The 20,820-nt window shown below is 44.1% G+C and overlaps 1 protein-coding gene across 1 annotated transcript in view; it reads left to right on the plus strand.

Moving 5' to 3' along the window:
* The window catches only part of znf407 (zinc finger protein 407), a 145,260-nt gene that overhangs the window by 47,817 nt on the left and 76,623 nt on the right, over positions 1-20,820 (plus strand). The window contains exon 5 of the mRNA XM_071206044.1: positions 13,292-13,366. Within this exon, the coding sequence (XP_071062145.1) occupies positions 13,292-13,366 (75 nt within the window). The remainder of the gene's footprint in view (positions 1-13,291; positions 13,367-20,820) is intronic.

The raw sequence follows: 20,820 nt of genomic DNA on the forward strand, positions 1-20,820 counted from the left end.
GTCTGAAACTCGACCAACACCCAATCACATGAATCTCCCGCCCCTGACACACAAGCAGCGGTTTGATTGGCTAGAGCTTGTACTGGCATATATGATTCGATTGGCTGACGCTTCTGCCGAGGCTTCAAAAGTTGAACATTGCTCAACTTTTGCAGCGAGCCACGCCAGCAAAGCTGTGTCGCTTCCCACAATGCAGTTCGGCGAAAAGTGACGTCACCCCATTCAAAGTGAATGGTGAAGCTTTCAACGCACGCCGCTGTGTGGACGGGCTGTGATTAGAACAAGGAACCTTATTATGTCCACTCTATTGAAGTAAAATAAAGTCATTTTGAGTGAAATTTTTAGTTGGAGATTAGTCAAATTTAAGAGACTTGGAAAAAATAAATATTTTTTTTGTAATTCAAAGTTTTGGTCATGTATTTTGGCTTTATTGAGCGAAATCAAGTCATTCCCTTTACCATTATGAAGGCGAGATTGTCTTACTTAAAGGCCCTGTATAGCGCAGTTAACTTTTTACCATACCTTTTGACCTTTTGACTCTCTGCTCATGGCAGTATTCAGCCCCGTTGTTATAGTTTGCACACACACCCTTCATGTCTGGCAGAGGTTGAACACACACAGTTCAAGGTTATTCTTCAATTCAGCTCAGTCCAGCTCACAGATAATTGTCAATAAAATTGATCCAAAAACTGCTCATATTTTTCCTTCATCCTCCTCCTCCTCCCTCCCCTGTACACTTCCCATGACTCCCTCACTCCACTCTCCTTTGCCTCTGTCCTTCTCTTTTCATCTTAAGCCAGATAAGTCTGCCTCGACTGCCAAGAGTACCGAGTATCACTGCTTGCCCCCCCATCTCCTCTTATGTTCTTCTCACAGTGCACTGAAGCAATGTCGCAATTTCTCAGGGAGTTTTGATGCCTGGATGTCTCCTGTCCGGGTCCATCTCGTCTGAGCTGCAGCGGCGGCCCTATGCGAGCTGAACTTCGCTGCCTCGCTGCAGGTCAGCCTTCACGGCCGATTAGTGTCGAAGCGCCACTTTGGTCACAAGTTGTCTGGAGCGCTTATCGTGAAGATCAACAGCGATCAGTCTCGCCGCTGCGCTCCCTCTCTCTCCACATCTCCTCCCTCTTTCTCTCTCCTTTCTGTGTTCTGCCCTCTCCCCTTTTGGCATTACCACCCTTCCCCCCTTCCATGTTTCCCCCCTCAAATCACCATATTTCCATCTATATCTTATCATTGTCATCCTTCCTTTTTCTCCCCCCTTCCCCCCATGCTGTGTCTCTTGCCTGATCCAAACAGGCTAAACATGTTTTTTCCTTCCTAACAACTCCTCCCTTTCCAAAAAACCTCACGAGGTCAATCTAGATGTGAAGTCATAAGAAGTAACAATAGGGCCACATTGTTCTAGAAAATCCTGACTAGTCGAACATAAGTTGTAAATATAATGTCAGATCGTTGTCTCTTTTTGTTGGTGTGATGCACTTAACACGGGTAACATACAATGCTATTTTGTAAAGCATGCTAAAGAGGTTTCTTACAAGGCTAATGTTTTCCACATCTTATTTATTATTTGAACGACTGAGTGGTTTTGAAAAAAACCAGACTTTTCAAAAGACTTTAAAAAGACTTGTCACTGCTGTACATTTTGTCCGCTCTTTATAACAAAAGAAGTCTCTACATTGGTCTGTGTCTAGTCAACTCCGTGTTTGCCACCTTTTGCAGTAAACACTTTGCTTTATTTGGCCCACGAAACGCCTTGTTTTGGTCAGAAGACACATATTCAGTTTGTGTTCATAAAACCCCCCTCCCCTTTCATGCATATCTTTCCATCCCTCCGTCTCTCAGTGTCTCTGTGCACCGTCAGGCCTCGTCTGTGGCGAGCGCGGAGACGAGTCATGCTTTGGCCTGTCAGTGCCGCAGCTAGTGTCAGTATCAGGAGCGGCTGGTTCCTCTGACAGCGCTGGAGGGGCTGCTGGTCCGAGCAGAGTGCAGCCGTCAGCCTGTGACACGCTCAGTGTCACCGATCCCCTCCGTCTGGTGACATGGCATCCCCTCCTCCTCCTTCTCCAACCACCCCGTCCTCGTCTTTGCCACTACACCCCCTCTAGCCATTGGTCTTTTCACTGCCACTCCACAGTCAGTCAGTCCCTTACTGAGGACTCTTTAGTAGCAGCTGACCTACATGTGTGCGTGAAAACCGATACCACTGGTTTGGATTGAAGGCGACAAACGTGTTAACAGTTGATACCCTGACACTATCTTTTCCTTTCATCATTTTCAGTAGGACATTGTTGTTACAAAATAAAGTTAGAATGACAGATGGAGAGACGGAGAGATAGATGGATATATAGATGGATAGAGAGCCTCTGTGCTCAGCAGGACTAAATATGTGTGTGATTTAATCTGGCCTTGGCGAGTGTGCAACAGTGACAAATGGATGCTCACTATGAAACCCCCTCATCCAAGAGACAGTATTAGTTTTTGCTTTAATTACCAGCAGCAGTAATGTTTCCTATCCATAACTGTCGGCCCTGCTAGAATGCCGCCTGGCAGAGGGGTGAGGGCCTTGTCTCTTCTCTCAGTGGGCCTCCTGTCTCTTCCACCCCCCCAATCCGTCTATCCTCTCTCTCTCCCTCCCCCCCACCTCCCTCCCATCACCCTCTGCTCCCGCCCGCATCTTTCATTTCAATATTTCAATATTTATGCCTCATCTGAGAAAGTTCAAAGTCACAGTAAGGAGGCTTAACTTTCTCCCGCCTCCCCGCCGACAAGCACAGGACCCTGCCTGGTGGACGGGGGAGGCTGTGCACGCTGTGCAGACAGACCTTGGATTTTCTTCACTGCTTTGTTTGGAGATATGAGCTTAAAAAGTATAAATGGTGTCACCCAGGTTGTGACGGACGTGTACCAAATGGACGGCCAGTTGTTCGATCCACATCCCCTGCAGTCAATATTCAGAGTGTCTTTGGGCGGGATACTGAACCCCAATCTCCAAAACGACTTGTATTGTAATGTAATACAATTAATGCATCTACTCTTTAAAGTCAATCATTCTATTCTTCAAACAATCATTGATTTTATAAAAAAAATCTACATTACATCAAGCCTTGTTGCTCAATATTTATAAGCCAGTATCATTCCATTGGTCTGACACAACACTAGGCACCCTCTGCAAATATTAGCTTGCGCAACATGTAGCACCTCATAGGTCCAGGGGTAGCGCTAAGGTCCCATGGGTGCCTGTCTTGGATGTGTTATCCATGTCTGATCTCATGTCACTGTGCTGAGAACATTTCTGAGGGTTTGACTGACTATCCCTTGACAAAATCCAGAGGCCGTTTTTAATAAATAAAGAGTCTGGCAAGTCCGTCCTTTGCCATAAAGATCTTTTGACAGCCTGCGTCTGGTAATAGATTAGCCTAATTACAGCTTCCCTGAGTTCAGATCACAACGCCACATATTCAAGCCTGTCGCTCTAATAGCCATTACAGCCACTGCTCTCCACTCCCCTCCTGTTAATGTAAAGTTGTAAAGAAAAGAAAAAAGCCAAAAGGAAAAGGTCGTCCTGATTTGCATGCAAGCCTTCATTAGAATATGCGAATATGCTAAGGACCAGAGCTGGCGCTTTGCATGCGCAGGTGATGAATGGCCAGCACATCGCGGAATAGGCCGAGACGGAGGCTTCGTCACCCTCATCTGCATAGCGTACTTTATTTACCTATTTATTTATTTATTTACATTTGAGTGCTTGCTCTGTGATACATCTCTTCTGTGTGTAGAATGTGACTGAGGAGGACCTTTTGCAATTTACCCCAACCCCTTCTTCCTCGACACTTCAATGACACGAGGCGTTATTAAATGGCTGAATGAGATCTTCACAAGGTTTTCTTTGCTTTCGGGGAGAAAAAAAAAAGGGCTCGCACTGTAAATCTTCTGCGTTTGTTTACCACTTTATGCATTTCAGCAAGGACTTAAACAAGCGTTAGGAAAAAAAGCTAGAAATTGGCTGTTTATTGAGCGGTGATTCAACCTGTGGAGCATCAGAGAGTGTCAGCAGTGGGAGGGAGGCCAGCGCTCGTTTGAGTGAAACCTTTGCAGAGTTTTCTTCTTTTTTTTTGTGGTGGGGGGTGTCGGCAGCGGTGGGGTGTAGGGCGAGTTTCCAGAGAGAAAGTCTTCTCTTCACTCTTCTCTGTTGCCGTGGCGGCAGATGGTGGGTGTCAAGACAACGGCAGCAATAGCCAAACAAAGACATCCTTTGTGTGTGTGTGTGTGTGTGTGTGTGTGTGTGTGTGTGTGTGTGTGTGTGAGAATGCATACTTTCTGAGAGGTGTAGAAGTGCAGTAGCTTCGAGTAGGAGGCAACAGCATCTATAATAACACTTGAATGGTGCGTTGTATACATTCCTAAGCTGTACTCTTACTCAATCTCCAGAAAGTACATTGTTTCATTTGACTCCAGACAGCGCACAGAGGAAATACTCCGTTAACTTACTTCTGGGTAAAAGTGAGATTCAATATCACCCACCGGAGAAGATGTCAGATGTCACGGAGAGTGTGAACTTCCACTTTGTACAATCTTTCATCTCCATCAATAGCCGCGCTTCTTTGAGCCTACTACGTCTTTCTTTGATAGGATCGCTGAATATTAGATTAGTACCGTAGCGGTGTATTTTGTGTGTGACCTTAGCTGCCCTTCACCGAGGCGCAGGGATAATGAGAGTGGTATCTGGCCGACAGACAGGACTGACACCCCAGCTACGCCCTTCACTCAGCCCGGCTGAGCAAAAACGTCAATACGGAGGCCTTATGTTTTATGGATTATCTGCTTTAGCAAAAAAACTATAACGAGAGAAATACAACTCGCGCTTGTCATGTTGCTTCAGTTCTTTTTAATGTGGAAGACCACTCACTGAAACAACAGCGGTCAAAATTAGAGGCTGTCTCCTTTGTTTGTTTTCAATGTTCCCCTCTCGCTCCTCATTCTCCAGATTGCTCAAGTTTGAACACGGTGACCGAGTTCTTTGAATAACCAAAACCGACTTAGACATAGTTTTGGGTTTTCAAAATAAGTTAGATTGTTCTCCTTTATCATAGATCTCTGTAATGCATTTGTGCTACTGTGTGTCTTCAACAAAGCCGGCTATTATAGATCTCCTGTGCAAATTAAACACGCTCCACGCCTCGAGACTTTTATTTTTATTTCCGGGATTAAATTATTTACTTTGATACTTTTCTTCCTTTTTTTAACCGCTCATCCTTTCTTCCTTCTCTCTTTCATACATTTAATTTGTTCTCAGAGGACAGGCAGATACAGTGTACAGTAAACAGACTGAATAAATCATGTTTGGGGTTTCTTTCTTAGGGGGGGTCTTAGGGATACTGTTGGTTTTTATCCCCAGGAGGCTCAGGGGAGGCTTGCTGTTGTAAACGGACCCAAGTGCAGCCCTGTTATCCGCAGTTTAATCTGCCCACTAGGGGCCGGAGAGAGGTCGAGGGGGGGGGGGGGGGCCTCATCGCTGCTCCCGGTCCCTGGAGGGGGGGTGCAGAGGTGGGGACGGAGGTGAGAGTGCAGGGTGGGTTCTTTCCCCTCAATTAGACTTTTGAACGGGAGATGAGCCCCTGCTGCGGTTTTTTCCTGTTATAATGACGCCGCGGTCAGCTGGAAAAACTGGTTACAGTCACACCGATACATCAGTTTGACTGGCTGATTAAAAACATAATGCCAACATCAGCAGTGTTGTCTACCTCTGATTCAACACAACAACCTCTCCAACAACACTTTTTTACTCCTGCTACTCTTCAAAAGGAGTCATTTCAGGCCAGCCAGAAAGGATCCAATGTGACGGCTTCGCAGCGTAGATCTTGAAATCAAAGCGAACACCTATAATCCTCCTAAATTAAGGATATCAATATGTCCTTAAGCTGCATTCAGTGATGGACACTATTTGGGCAGGACAAGTTACTTTTAAGCATTAATAATTCAATGTTATGCTATTTAATATCAACACAAGACGCTAGCTGTTGGGGGCATCTTTATGATAGCTGAAGTCTGACCTTATCCCAACATGTAATACAGGCTTTCGAATGTTATCGGTCAATGGTCATATTATGCTGTCGTAGGATTGTTATCAACTTACTACACATATATATTCAAGGATGTCAAATGATTGTGCTTAGTGCTAGATTTAGGGCTGAGTACAAAGTACACAAACAAGCTATTTTCTTATTTCTTCCCTCCCCACCCTTCATTTCTTCACGCACGCACGCACGGGCACACACACACCTGAGGCCTTCTGAGCATAAGGAAACCTGCATTACAAATTACTGCACATCATAGAAATTGTGCAGCAAGCTTTTTAAAATACCAGCGCTGCCAGTGAGGCGCTTTGTAATTTATCCCTTCACGGCTGTTAGCTGTGCCGTGCAACGGTGATTTATTTGGTTTAAGAGAAGTTTTGTTTAGAGAGATAATGAGCAGGACTTCTCTTTAATGATTTAACACGCCGCGGTGGAAAAGGGAAGGGGGGAGAGAAAGCACATATATTTTTCATATCTTTAACTGCACTGCAGAGAGAAAGGGGAGAGATGCATTAGCAAGAGAAGCTAACGGCCTTAACAACCAGCATTCTTGATTTGTTTTGTTCTGTTGTTGAGACTCTTCTAAGCCTCTACCTAACGCAGCAGTATTTTAGTATGTTGGATGCATTTCATTTCAAACATTTCTCAAGACAAGTTCAGTCTTCATACCGGTTGGTGCTCTTTCTTTCTTTCTTTTTTTCCCAAGGTGTTTTTGTGCTGATTCCACACAATACTGTACTGCTCATATTACTTTGACAAGGCCACTTGTGTAACTGTCGGTACCTTGTTCCTCATACACCTCTCCTTTCATCTTGACACCAAATACGGCATTATTCTCTCTTGTTCAGCATTTTCACGTGTTTGCCCCCCTCACTTAAGATTTCAATCCCAAATTAAAACAGTTAATTAGAAAATATAATGATGCCGAGTAGCATACTATGCAAACAGTGACGCTCAGAGGTGGGGGCTCCGTAACACTGAAACGGCCATGGGCGCACAACGATGATGATATCAATAATACATGACTTCATCAATCGGCGTTCTCTGGAAAGATGGAAATGCGCTGTTGGGAAGGGACTTTTTATTTTTCATTATTATAATTTTTTTTTTCTCTTTACACCCTCCCTTTCCCGTAGCTTGAACATGTCTGTTTCATCTCACATTAGGGTGTGCTCTGCATAAGTGCAGGTGGAACTTGCTCTCCCTCTAAATGATCCTTTAATGGAACAGTGTGCACTGGAGCTGGGAACTCTATGGGGCGCTGCCACTGTCGATGAGAACTCCGCCTCAATCAATCCGTCAAGCCCCATCACCTGCCTCAGCAGATGATCCAAAACCCCTTTGGAGAGGCAAAGTGAGCTTTTTATGTACCTCCTCTAAGACTAAAGGACACACACACGGGCGTGCACGCACGAGCGGCGGCATCATAAGTGAGAGGTGTCTGTTTCACTCAGAGCCTTGACGTTGATCAGTCGTCGGAGAAACACTTTATTTTTATTTTTATCAGGATCATCTTAGAATAGATCAAGCGCCTGCTTCTCGCTCTGGCACTGGGATAGAAAACCAAATCAATTCGGATGTTTTATTTATTTATTTTCCCTGCCCAATATCTGTTACATTATGGGATGTTTCCATAAGCGGAACTCTTAGAAGCCTGAGCAATATTGATGCGAAGTCGCCTCCTGCTTCCTTCAAACGAAGCGACAGCGCGCAAACTGCATTTGCCTCTGCTTCTCTCCCTACTTCACCCTCACTCCAGCTTATCCAGATAGTCCATCATGGTTTTTCATAATCCTTCATTTCCTTTTCTTTCCCTCCCGTGACTCTGCATTCTCCATCTTTCCGTCACCATCTATCTCCACATCTGAACAATCTGACACCACATTTAGTTCCCCCCCTCTATTGCTACGGGCCCGCTTGTAGAACATCCATTAAACTCAGCCGGTAAACTCAGCAGAATCCCTTCCTTCTCTCAGTCCTTGTTCTTGACGTCTGTCTGTCCGTCTGTCTTGTCAGGGAAGAAGTTGCTCTGTCTGTCAATACATGTCTTATCTTTCCACTTCTTGTTCCTGTCTGTTTATCTGTCTGTCTGACAAGTCGGCAGCTGTCTCAGCGCTGCAGGGTTGCTGTCAGCCAAATGTTGGTTTCTGTTCTTCTGTCAGTTCACCTGCCTGTCAAAGCTTCTCAGATTAAACCTGTCAACCTACCTCCAGGTTTCTCCGCGTCTCCAGCAAAGCTTTCTAAAAAAATAAACACGGAAGAAACACATTATGTTTACTCAGAATAGTAAATTAGTTGTGGCATTGAGGAACGTTTTTTGTTTTTTACGCTATAGGTCCCCCTCTTCAATGGGAAATCTACTCTTTGGGTGTTTCATCCTTAGAAATTAAACGTGCTAATGTTTGTAAAGCATTTCTTCTGTCATTAGATCATTATTAAATTAGTTGTGATACCTCTAACAACAAATAAAAAAAAACGTGTGACTGACAGACACGCCTGTGGCAGCGTTCTTGCAAGTGTTTCTAAATTAAGACCACGTTTCCCATAAATCTTGTTGCTTCTTTTCGCACCCTGCATGAGCGTTGGATGCAATTAAATATGTCAAAACCGGGAAACCTACATTGTTGAAGAAGACAATGAATAACGACAGAAAGTTATGGCAGAGGAATGGCAAATAAAAGAAGTTTGGAGTAGAAAAACAAAGTGTGAGCTGAAGAGTAGCAGGGAGATGGATGGGAGGAGGTGACACGAGATAGGAGAGGAAGAAGATGGAAGTGAAGAGAGATGAAGGACGCTGAGACGGCAGAGGGGATGGAAGGGGGGAGTGTGCAGAGGGAGCTACCTGCTGCTGATGGCAGTCAGAGTCAGTGAGGGATGGAGGGCGATCCAGCTGTGACATTAAAGCAGCAGGTGGAGGCCATCATTAGGACTGGCACAGGAGGCTGGATGAGCCCACACACACTCATTTCTTTGGGGCCCAGCGGACCACTGAAGAGCTTGTGTGTGTGTGTGCTTCTCCTCAAAAAGAGCTGAAGCATAGTCCCATAACTTCAGAGCTCACCCCCACCTCCCCTTTCATCTCTCCCACTTGGAATCCCTCTCCTTCCACCAGGTTTCGCCCGGCGAGGGTTGAGCGGTTCCTACATCTGCTATCCCTCGTAATGGTTTTTCAGTTACCTCTTAACCAATTACAATACAGCAGTTAGTTCGATTTCAGCTTCATTTTTCAGCTCATAGCTTTTCTTATGTTGCGTATGTGGTGGCACACAGAAGGCGGCAACATTGATTTTCTACGGTTTTCAAAGAAAAAAACGAAATATTGCACCAACTATTCCTTATGTTTTGTCCTCTAAAGCCATAATTAGGACCAACAAATCGGAATCATTCACGCTACCTCCGTCCATCTGCGTCTTTCCTGGTTTAGTCTTCTGGTTGTTCATTGTAGTGTCAACGAGATGAGTTTTTCATCAATGCCAGAGATACGTCTATCCTACCATGCAAGTTTACACTTGGTGAGACAGGTTTACATGTACCATGCCAGTCTTGTACCTGATGCCACACACAATACATCACTTTGCTTTGGATATAGCGCAGACATTGGGTTTCTTTCACCCTCACTAACGGGGTGTTTTGACTCATGGTGGATGATATAATGGGCAAAGAGCTAGATAGTTGGGGGATATAGGAAGGGCAAGGGTGGTGCAGCAGAGCAAGCAGCTAGCCACGTACCATTCAAAGCATTCACTTCCCTTATATTGCACAACTTCAAGCATTGATATCATTTACAGGGGTGGAAGAAGTACAAACATCCCCCGGTACAGTTGACATGAATGGAAAAATAAACTATAAAGACCAAAACACACGTTTGTACTAGGCTGTGTTTATTTCTGGTGATGGGTATTTATACATAGAAGTCAATGGAGATTGACTCTCTTCCGGAGCCTGACTGAAGTGACCATTCAAGGAATGTACAGTTACTGGCTCTTCAGCATGGGCTTCATTGTTCAACCATGGAGGTTGCCGCTTGCTCTCTACTTGTAGATCAGTAATCCATACTTGTTCAAACAAAACCCATTACCTGTAACCTTTTTGAGGCAGCAATATAAGTGCAGCGATGTCCGAATCAAGTGAGAAAAAAAGACAAAGTGAACAGTCAAAACCTGAAGAAGCCATCTGAAAGTTACTCCAGCAAAGTTGGCAAAGTATGTCATGTCTGACATGGTTCTATCTCAGCATGCATTGTGCACAGCTCTCGGGAATGGGCGTGCATGTTTTTAGGGGTGGTGGGCTACGGTGCGTCTAAGCCGAGTGCTGCTCCAGGCCTTTCCTTAGATCTCCCATCCCTTCCGGACCTGTAGATGGGCCTATCCAGGAACACCATTAGGCAAATGAAGTTGTTTGTATCAAATATTGACATGTTATCTCTTCATCATCAGGCGGCGAGAGGGAGGGGAGAGAGAAAGATTGTAACTGTGGGTAATTGAGCCGTGTCTCCCCTGCTTATCGGTAAAGCTCCGGCACGTCACGGACCTAACGAGCTGTGGCGCGCCGATTAGTCTGAAGGGAAAGTCGAACGTGAAACACCAGAGTCTCCGTCTTTCTCTTCCTTTCTTTTTTTTTTCCATATCTGCAATGGATATTATGAGCCTCCCTGGAGGGCAGAGGCACAGCCTTATTAGTTCAATTCATGGGGGGGAAAAGAATTGATATGGATGAATGGCATGTTAAAGTATCCCTTTGTTACAATAACCATCAAGGCTGATGGTTGGGTCTGATGATGCAGCCCAAGGCAGCAGGACGACAAGCTGAGGCCTTGACCTGGATGGCAGAGGATGCACACACCAAGGGCAGGGGGCTGATCACACACTGCCTGAAACAAATGGATGTGCCCCTTTAACATTTAGATATGGGATCTTTCCGTGTGTTGGTGTGTGTGCATGAGAGATAGGGTACTTGTGGATGTCTGTTTCTGTGAGTAAGGACTGTATTTGTCTGAATGTGTATTAGTATGTGTATGTGTGTGCTGCATTTTATCTCAACATTATCAGGAACAGTACTTTGGGTGTATTAGATAATCACATGGTGAATAGCTCATTATAAATGTGTTATCACCATTTGTGCATGTTTTTGTCTAGTTTTGCATGATTTGATTGTGCATCTCTGTGAATATTAACACCCATTTGTCTGTGTGTGTGCGCAGACTGTGCCAGGTGCCTCCACAGGGCATTACCCATCTTGCACTCGTGCCACTCCGAGAATTATCCAACTGAAATGGGCGAGATGAGAATCTCACAACATGCCAGTTTGATTTGTACCCCTCGCTATCAAAGAATGCTAATTAAAATCATATTTTGCATATGTCTTGTCTTTCATGCGCATATGCAAATTGCCCTCGTTGCCTTTCAGCACTCTGTAATTAGGTTTATGAAGGACAGCTGTAATACATAATTAACAGAAATGTTTGCAAGCTCTTTTTTCTCTCCACGTCTAAACACGACGACTTAAACAAGCATGCGTGGAGTGTTCTATGGTCGGGCTCTTTCTCTCAAATATATTGATTAATTCCCACCAACAACCCCCTTAGAAATATCTTAATTATGCTGTTTGTTTATTTATAGATGATGCCGTCAGTCAGCTTCCAGTGAGCCAGAGAAGCTCAGCATTTGGATCTTGCCATTCTCCCTGATTGGAGTTTACAAGATTTAGTCGTACCCTCGCTCCCAGTTTAACTCGACGGGAACGTTCTGGACAGGCGGATAGATTGAGTTGGAGAGGATTGAGAAAAATGTAGAGTGATGATAGCGAGGCGAAACACTGGAACATGTTTGAATATGTATACGGTTGTGTTAGTTAGCGTCGGCCTTAGGGGCCAGGATGACGGACGGGACTCCGGGGCCATGACGAAATGGAGGACAACAGCCGTGTGTGTGTGTGTGTGTCCAGACGCCGGAACGGGGCTAAAGCTGACATAGCGACATACATAGTGAAATAATTATGCTTCATAGAAGACTGACTCTTAAGTGAGAAGGAAGAGCTTCAGAAAGGCGCGGACAGGCCTTGCCTAAGAGGAAATAGAATAATGATTTACTTTGAAGAAAAACAAGTGAAACCTCCAGGAAGGACAAAATGGGAGGAGCAACAGAGGGGGAGGGGTCTACCCGAGTGTGTGCAGTGACAGTACTACCCACATGACTGTTGGTTCAACTCCCTGGGCCCCTTTCATGTAGCTCCATCCTCAGCTCTCAGATGTGGTCATTGTCTCTCAGTCGCACAATAATGGGAAGTGATGGGTGCTAAATGAAAAGGCCAGGGGATGAATACTCTGGTGAGGCAGCTTGGATGTCAGAGTAGTTAGTCCTGTCATCCGTTCATTATGTTTTCATATGCTGTTTAGGAGACACCGTAAACTCAGGGCCCTCGACGAAGTCAGGACATTGTGGTCACTGTCAAGCTACGGTACCCTAGTGTTTTTGACTGAGTGCGTGCGTGCGTGCGTGTGTGTGCGTGCGTGTGTGCTGCAGATACATGTGCAATTGAACCATTGCACGTGTGAACATATTTGTTTGACACATTGATGTACAACATGTGGAACTCTTTGCCTCGATTCTCTCTCTACCGTCCGACCCAAAAGGTGCTGGCAAAACAAAAGTGTTCAAACTTCGTCCTTCTCTTGTGGAGCGAACAGTTTATATACATTATTTTCTTTCTGCTGGTCTGTCATCTATTAACCGAACAATACTTTCTCCACCCAAAAAAGCAGTTTATGACCAATTATGTTAACAATTCAATGTCAAATGGGGTTTCCTGGGAAAAGTATTGGAATGTAAGAGAGGAATGGGTTCTTACTCTCATGCGAATCTTCGAAAGTGTCTATCTACTTTCACTTTTTTCTATGTCTAAAAAAGTAAAAGTAGAAAAAAGTTTTTTTGGATGAAAAATTAGAAAAATAACCAAATCCAAGACAATATTTTCTGTTACAAACAAAAAAAGTGTTCACATCCAGCTTGACTCATTAAAATAACACAGTTAATTTCAGTATATGATTGCAGAGGCTATCTTCAAGCCTTCAAAGTACTTTTATTACTGTATTGCTGCTTTTGACATATTTTTTTGACGTAAATAACAGAAGATCCGCACAATTGGAATGTACCAATACTTGTCTACTTTTGAAACGTACTAAGCATGTTAAAGCAAGTGTTCTTTGTGTTTTGTAGATGGGCCTTTGTAATGAAGAAACACCTGAGCACCCACCTGCTCGGAAAACATGGAGTCGGACAGCGTAAAGAAAGGTAAATGAAACACTTGCAACCGCACCCACAGTACTGTAATCTGCTGGAAGAAAACCAGTGTTGTAAAACTGCAAGCTCGTGCATTAGAGTTCTTAAAGACGTTTCTTTATCCAGGATCCCGACTGTCAAGTATTTTTAGCTTGTTGTGAGAGATACAGCAGGCAATTAGTTCTAGATTTCGGAAGATGACTCTTACAACCCCTATGGAGGTCTGCAAGCTTTTAAAGCAACACAGTTTAAAGCAAAAAAGTCCCCTAGTTACAGTGATTTCAAGTTAAATATAACTTGAGAATCCTCCCTTCCCCTAATGAGTTAAACGGCTTTCACTCATTCTGTCTGTCTCGCTCTCTTGCTTTTCTCTGTCAAACTTTATCTGCCTCTCTCCCTCATCTTACTTTTCTGCCCTCCCTCTTGAATTAAGGATGAATGATGTTTCTTTTACCATCTTTTCTCTGCGTATGCGTGTGTTTCCTGTGTATGGGTAATGTCTCCCGCTTGGCCCTGTCTATCAGAGCCAGAGCCCTGCTGTCAGCGTATGTGTGTATGCAAAAAGAAAGATGAGCAGATGAAGTTGTGAAGCCCCCCCCCCCCCCCCCCTACCCTGACAAGCCAAAATGAGACGTTAAACACCTCTCAATCTGTCAAGCGAGCTGCTAAAATAGAAACAGACCCGCTTTTTCATTACTCCACAACCAAATTGATACTTTTGACAACATGTGGTATTAGATATGACATGTGTCGTCAGATATGGAAGTAAGCAACACGACCAGATGCCTCTCCATCTCTCTGACATTATCAAGTCAATTCCTGTCAGCTGTTCGTCTGGATTAGATGGAAACACATCCTCACATCGTCAACTGCTTCAAGTCTATGTTGGATCCACAGCTTTTTGTTGTTGCAACCTTTATTGATCCAAGGGTAGCTGACACTTTGAACTCGGTTACATGTGTGTTCTCATCTGTAACATGCTCAGAGCAAGCAGTATTCTGCTGTTTGCCACTCATGCTTCTGTTTTAGGAAAAAACAAAACATGTATGTAATTCACTATCTTAGCCACAACATATAATGCCAGACAACTGCAATAACCTCAGATATGAGTTGGCTTTATAGACACATGGATGTTGAAGGCAGAAACACGCTGCGGTAACTGCGGTGGAATGTCATCGATACACCCACACAGGAACACCTTATTTATATAAAGGATTTCACTTTCCATCTTTTCTTGCAATTTCCTCAATGCTACATTTTGAATGGGCTGCTCAAATAATAACCTTAGGAAACCGAAAGTAAAAACTACAAGACACTTCGCCTATAAATCAATTACACTTTTACATATCTTCATTTCATTATTGTTTGCATTGTTAGCATACAGGTAGCTTGTCAGTTGAGCTGCTCTGCATATACTTCCTGACCCTAATTCAACTTTAACTTGAGCACGTTTCGTACTCTTTCATGACGTGGCATGTTTTATATCATGACATTGCAAAAAATCATCATGGATGGCATGCTAGTGGATTTACTATCCGCTTAACTTTATAACTTATAGAAAGTTAAGTTGAGGAAGGTTACACTCACATTTCACACAACATAGTAGTATTTAATGACTTTCACATATTGGCTAATAATCTGCCAGAAGATGATAATGAGCAACCTTAAACATGTCTGCTCTCACTAGTTCTGCCTCCACAGTAATGGTGGCGACAGTAGAAAGTACAACACTTACGTCGTCCAATAAAATACGATATGTTGGCCGGGATATCTCTGCAGTTCCACAATATTTAATGCAAAATTGTATTTTAACACAAATGTAGCCTTTAACAAATATGTTGCTTCCTGCGATTTTAATATTGCACTTGTCCATATTGCGTTTCCGATTGAAACATGTTTTGATTAAATGTGCATCCCCACAAGTGGATCCTTGCTCACTAGGAAATGCTGTTTATCTGAGAAGTACTATTTTGGCCCACCAACTTAAGTTCAAGCAACGTATGAGCGAGGAACATTCCAAAAGACATTTGTGAGTGTTGGTATTTGAGAAAGTGGCTGGGCATAGAGGCATTACGCTGTCATGTCTGTGCTCTTTAATAGTCTTGCTCAATGTGTGTATTATTGTCAATCTGCCCAGCATCATAACATCAAACACACACACACACGCACACACACACACACACACACACACAGAACTATATCATCCACAATTCCATACAGCATCAACACACAAACTGAACGCTGGCACTTGTCACCCAAAGATCCTTTATTACTTTTTTGCTGCGCTCACTCATGCACACTCAAACACATGCCCACCGTGCACATGTACACACATGCACGCACACTTCAGAGGGAGGACGGCCACAAGGTTTGTTCTATTTAAACCTGTAAAACACAGCGTCATCATTTTCCTGACAGTCCTGCAGACAGAATTTATCTCATCATTAATTAACCATCAGATTTCCAACACAGTGCAGCTTAATTAGCACAAGGTCATTGGGGAGGGCTTATTAAGTGGAACACATTTGGGCAAGTGTGTGAGAGGAGGCAGAGGACGGAGAAGAAAAACAAAAGGAGAAGATGGGTAGGGAGAGAGTGAGGTGGGATGACAAAGAGATAAGCAGAGAGAGAGGGAGGGATGGAAGAAAGGAAGGAGGAGAGAAAGAAAGGAAGTGTGTGTCTGTGTGTGTTTGGTCCAACATGACAGTGCCGGCTCAATGATTGATAACTGCACCGGTTTTGAAACCTACAGACTAGGACAGTAGCTGAGGGAGAGAAAGAGACAAGGATGGGGAAGTGTGTGTGTGTGTGTGTGTGTGTGTGTGTGTGTGTGTGTGTGTGTGTGTGTGTGTGTGTGTGTGTGTGTGTGTGTGTGTGTGTGTGTGTGTGTGTGTGTGTGTGTGTGTGTGTGTGTGTGTGTGTGTGTGTGTGTGTGTGTGTGTGTGTGTGTGTGTGTGTGTGTGTGTGTGTGTGTGTGTGTGTGTGTGTGTGTGTGTGTGTGTGTGTGTGTGTGTGTGTGTGTGTGTGTGTGTGTGTGTGTGTGTGTGTGTGTGTGTGTGTGTGTGTGTGTGTGTGTGTGTGTGTGTGTGTGTGCACGCGCACGCGCGTGCGTGCGTGTGGGGTATCTGAACCAGCAACTGGGGACCAGTGGGGGGGTGGTTGAGAGGCAATGGGGGTTGCTGGGGGGAGCCAATTGCAAACATATGCTGGCTGGCAGGCGGTGGAGAGATGGATTGCAGTGGGACAGTGTCAGAGAGCCAGTTTCATCACCATCTCTACGGCCCCGTTCACCTGGTATTTTTAGAACACTGGGGAGATCTGTTAGTTAAAGGAAGGGAGGAGGGGGAGGAGGAAAAGACCTGACTAGCCGTAGGAAACGCCAGGCTCCACTTAGACAAATCCGTCCGGGGCCTCAAAGTTATTTTGGGTGGGTATCTGCGAGGAGGTCCCGCAGTCTTTAAAAGGCTGAAAGTGCTGACGATTTTGAGTTTCACTGTTTCACGTTGGTTAATCGACTTAACTTTATTGATCTGAACATGTCCCTAATTGACCTTAGCATGAAGATAGTGAGATGCCTTAGCCCAACTCCCAGGATTATGTTTGAGTTTTTTTCGGTTTGGTTTTGTTTGTAAAACAAACTACTGGCCTAATCTCTTAAAGGGGCCCTATAATGCTCATGTTCAAGTTCATATCAGTATTTTCTGCTTCTACTGTTTTCCTGCTTTAATGTTCAAACACGGTTTGCTGGCTGGCCGGCTCTGTTGTGATTGGTCAACTGCTTAGGGATGTCCTGTCCCTGAGCCTATCAAAACAAAAAGTATGTATTTCAAAGTAAGACAAAAGGCGCAAGTTCACCAGGGTTGCCAAAACATGGCTAGAGGGATAAATATATTCAGCCGTCCACCTTATACACCCTACTGCAATCAAAACCAAAGCAAACACTTCCTTTTCCTTTTCAACCTGGACACTATCTATCATATGGAGTCTACTTTCAGCTCACCAGTATGTTTTTTAGTATTAAAGAAACCTATAAAAACACAAAAAGTCATGTTAAAAACACACCATTTATGATGGTATGTCTTTAACCATACCTTTATATAACCAAATCCCAGTGTCACATCACTATCAGTTCCCACTAATGAGCGTAGCAGGCAACGGTGGTCAACAAGCTCCTCATATCGTTGTAACCCCATGGGGGAAGAGGAAGGAGAGGAGGACTCAGGAGGGGAGGATGGGTGAGATGACAGACTCCGACTATCTGACAGGTTGAGGGTGAGAGATAGAGGGAGGGAGAGAGCTGAACTGTTATAAAGTGACACAACTGGGTCTTCGTCTCAGCCACACCACTTCGTCTCAGCCACACCACTTCGTCTCAGCCACACCACTTCGTCTCAGCCACACCACTTCGTCTCAGCCACACCACTGCGGGCTCTGAGCGCAGGCGAGGGCTTTTTGTCCTTTTGTTTGCCTGTGTGTTTTCTCGTGGTCGTGTACTTATGAGGGCCACGCAAACCTTGTATTGCATGTTGCATTACAGCTCAGGATTATATTAAAAAGTCACTGTTTTCACCCATGCCTCACTGATTTGAATGATCCCTATTCCACTATTTCATCTTGAAATATAATCTCCGTTATTTAGTTAATAAACAAGAATGCTTGCATAGTCTTCAGCATCCGTAAAAAGTATACCCAATAGTTTGATTTGATTGATTTTGATTGAGTGTCGCACATCATGAAGCCTTTTCCGTTTCATTCACAGGAGAACAATAGAGATATATTGTGTCTAAACCAAAACAAATATATCAGATTTGAATGTGCCGTTTGGATTACAGAAAACAACACCCCTCTGCAACTGAAAAAATATATATATCCTGCTACAGTTTTATTTAGTTATTATTTGTTTAAATCGTTTTTTACCATCATTAACAAATGGACACCAAAAGTATATCCAAAACAAAACATTATGTATTGATGATTTAACCCTAAACCTAACCAAACAAACATAAGTTATAGTTACAAATAATAATTTAATACAACGAGGAGGAAAGTGTTTTTTGTTGTTGGAGTTTACCATTTTAACCTTGTGTGTGTGTTCCCTGATGGTAGGTCTGCAAGGCACCTAAACCAACACTTCAAAAACAAGGGAGGGGCTTGAGAACTTGATTGACAGCGGCGACCTTGTCTCAATTGCTTGTAATTAGTTCTCTAAAAACAGGGCGCCAAAAGACAACTGACCCGTCTCACATACCTGTTTTCTTAGGTAATTGTTAAAACGCCGGCCATTTTCACGCTTGTAATAATAAACTCCTCCAACTAATACACTCATCACTCTTGAAACAAGAGTGCTGAAAACCCAGAAGAAAGATATATTTGTTTAAGTAGAGGGGAGGAAAAATAGGCATGATACAAGCAGCTGGAGAGAATGTTTTGGAGATTTCTAATTGCTCAAATCTGCTCACCGTTTGGCCTGTTTTTTCTAATGTATGTCGAGCCAAGTGAGCGGGTGCTAAAATCCCTCTGAAGAAAACCAGGTGAAAAGGCATGAGTGCTGATCCAGAAATAGCTAGCACGACGCATGCAGCGCAGGTGTGATGACTCACAAAATAATGATGGGATACTCAGAGCGTTCGTTAGTTCAGTGAGAAAATAGACTGGTTTTCACTCATTTTGGATACAAGATCCACAATACATATTGTCAGTTTTCTCATGACTCTACTGTGACATGTTTACATGCTTTAATGTCCAAAAAGGTCTTTATTTTCTCATACTGCCTGGGCTGCCTGCAGCACACATTTCACTGAAACCAGAGCCCAGTCTGCTCTGATTGGCTAGCTGGTCGGCTCTGTTTGGATTGGTCAACAACTTAGAAATATCCAGCCTCTTAGTTTATCTCCTACAATGTGTTGGAGCGCTCGCCAATCGAAGTGCAAGTGTTACATAGTGATGTCATTATGTTACGGAAGTAAACAAAGGAGTCCAATGGCGGAGTTTCAAGCAGGGGGGAGTGTGTGGGAGAGAAACTCCCGCTTGAATTTGGTGATGTTAGCCTTTGCTGACCTGCAACAAAAACCTATATAACAAACTACAGGAAAGGGGAACCCCTAAACCATAATTGGGCCTCTTTGTTATTGACAGCTACAGATTAATTGATAGCAATCAAAAATCTTGAGTCCTGGGCCCTTCCAACAGTGCAACAATATACCTAAGGAGGTAACCAACAAGGAGGTAACAAGGAGGTCAAATAGAACAAATAGAACAAGGAGGTAAAACAGAGCAAGTGATACAGTGGAATGCAGCAAAAAGCATTCATTCAGTTTTACATAATGCGCCACATATCTGAATGTACATATGGCAGATTTGATACATACGTTGCTGAGGTAGGTCACGTCGCTGTGCCAGGGGCTGAGCTCGGCTGAGCGGGCAGCTGGCTCTGCAGCGCCAGGCTCTGGGCTCGCAGCCGCGTCCCAGCATGCCGTGCAGCGTGGCCATATTGCCCCGGCACCGAGGTCTGGGACCATCCAGGCTTGGCGGGTTGAGCAGGGGCGGAAGAGCCCTGCCTGGAGCCAGCATGGAGGCAATATGGAGCACACGGAGCAGGCAGGGGTCAAGTCACACACAAAAGCATGAGCCAGTGTGTGTGGGGCATACGTATGTTTGTGAGGGAGGAAAAGAGAAAGAGTTAGCAGTGTGATGGGGAGATAAAGAGTAGATAAAGACAACCCCTAATTCACTAGAATAAATCCTTTCCCTTAATTATTGATAATGAATCTGCTCTTTAATCTTTCTCTTTCTTCTTCCCCTTATCTGCCCGTGTCAGCACTTTGTCTCCCTGGCTTGGTGTTGGGTGGTAAGGCCTAGTTTTCAGCCACCCAAGGGCAACAGTCAGTAACATCCTGCTCTGATACTGTGAGTGGGGGATGTGATTTGCAGCACAGAAAAGTCAGGAGAGAAATGTTATCTTGAAAGTAGCCGACAATATTTGAACTCACAGTGGAAAACCCTTAAGTCATAGAAAAATACAAAATCAATCAATCACATCTGCCTCAAATCAAACAACTGTATGGCAGAAGGAGCTCGATACCACTGACCGACATACACCAGTGATCCGTGCCACGTAGTAAGCGTACACAAAGTGCAACATCAGTTCATTCCGTGTACTTGCACTCCGTGTCCCAGAGGTCTGTGCAGCTCTCGTAGTCGCGGCTTGGTACTGGCAAGGCCTCAGCGACCCCTCGCTCACCTTTTGTGTTTGCTGGCTCCCTGTTTGAACAGGAGCCAGCGTACAGTGCCTCGCTGTTTACCCTACTCAATATTTCATGGAGAATGAACACTCCCAGAATGAGGGATCACGTTAATATTGCTGTTAAAATTAAGCGATCATTAAAATGTGTTAGTTTAAAAGCCATTGCAGTCTATAAAAGTTTGATTACTGGAAAATTAGGTGCATTACGTTTTTATGGGTTGGC

This window comes from Pseudochaenichthys georgianus, chromosome 16 (assembly GCF_902827115.2).
Source record: "Pseudochaenichthys georgianus chromosome 16, fPseGeo1.2, whole genome shotgun sequence".
NCBI classification, from domain to species: Eukaryota; Metazoa; Chordata; class Actinopteri; order Perciformes; family Channichthyidae; genus Pseudochaenichthys; species Pseudochaenichthys georgianus.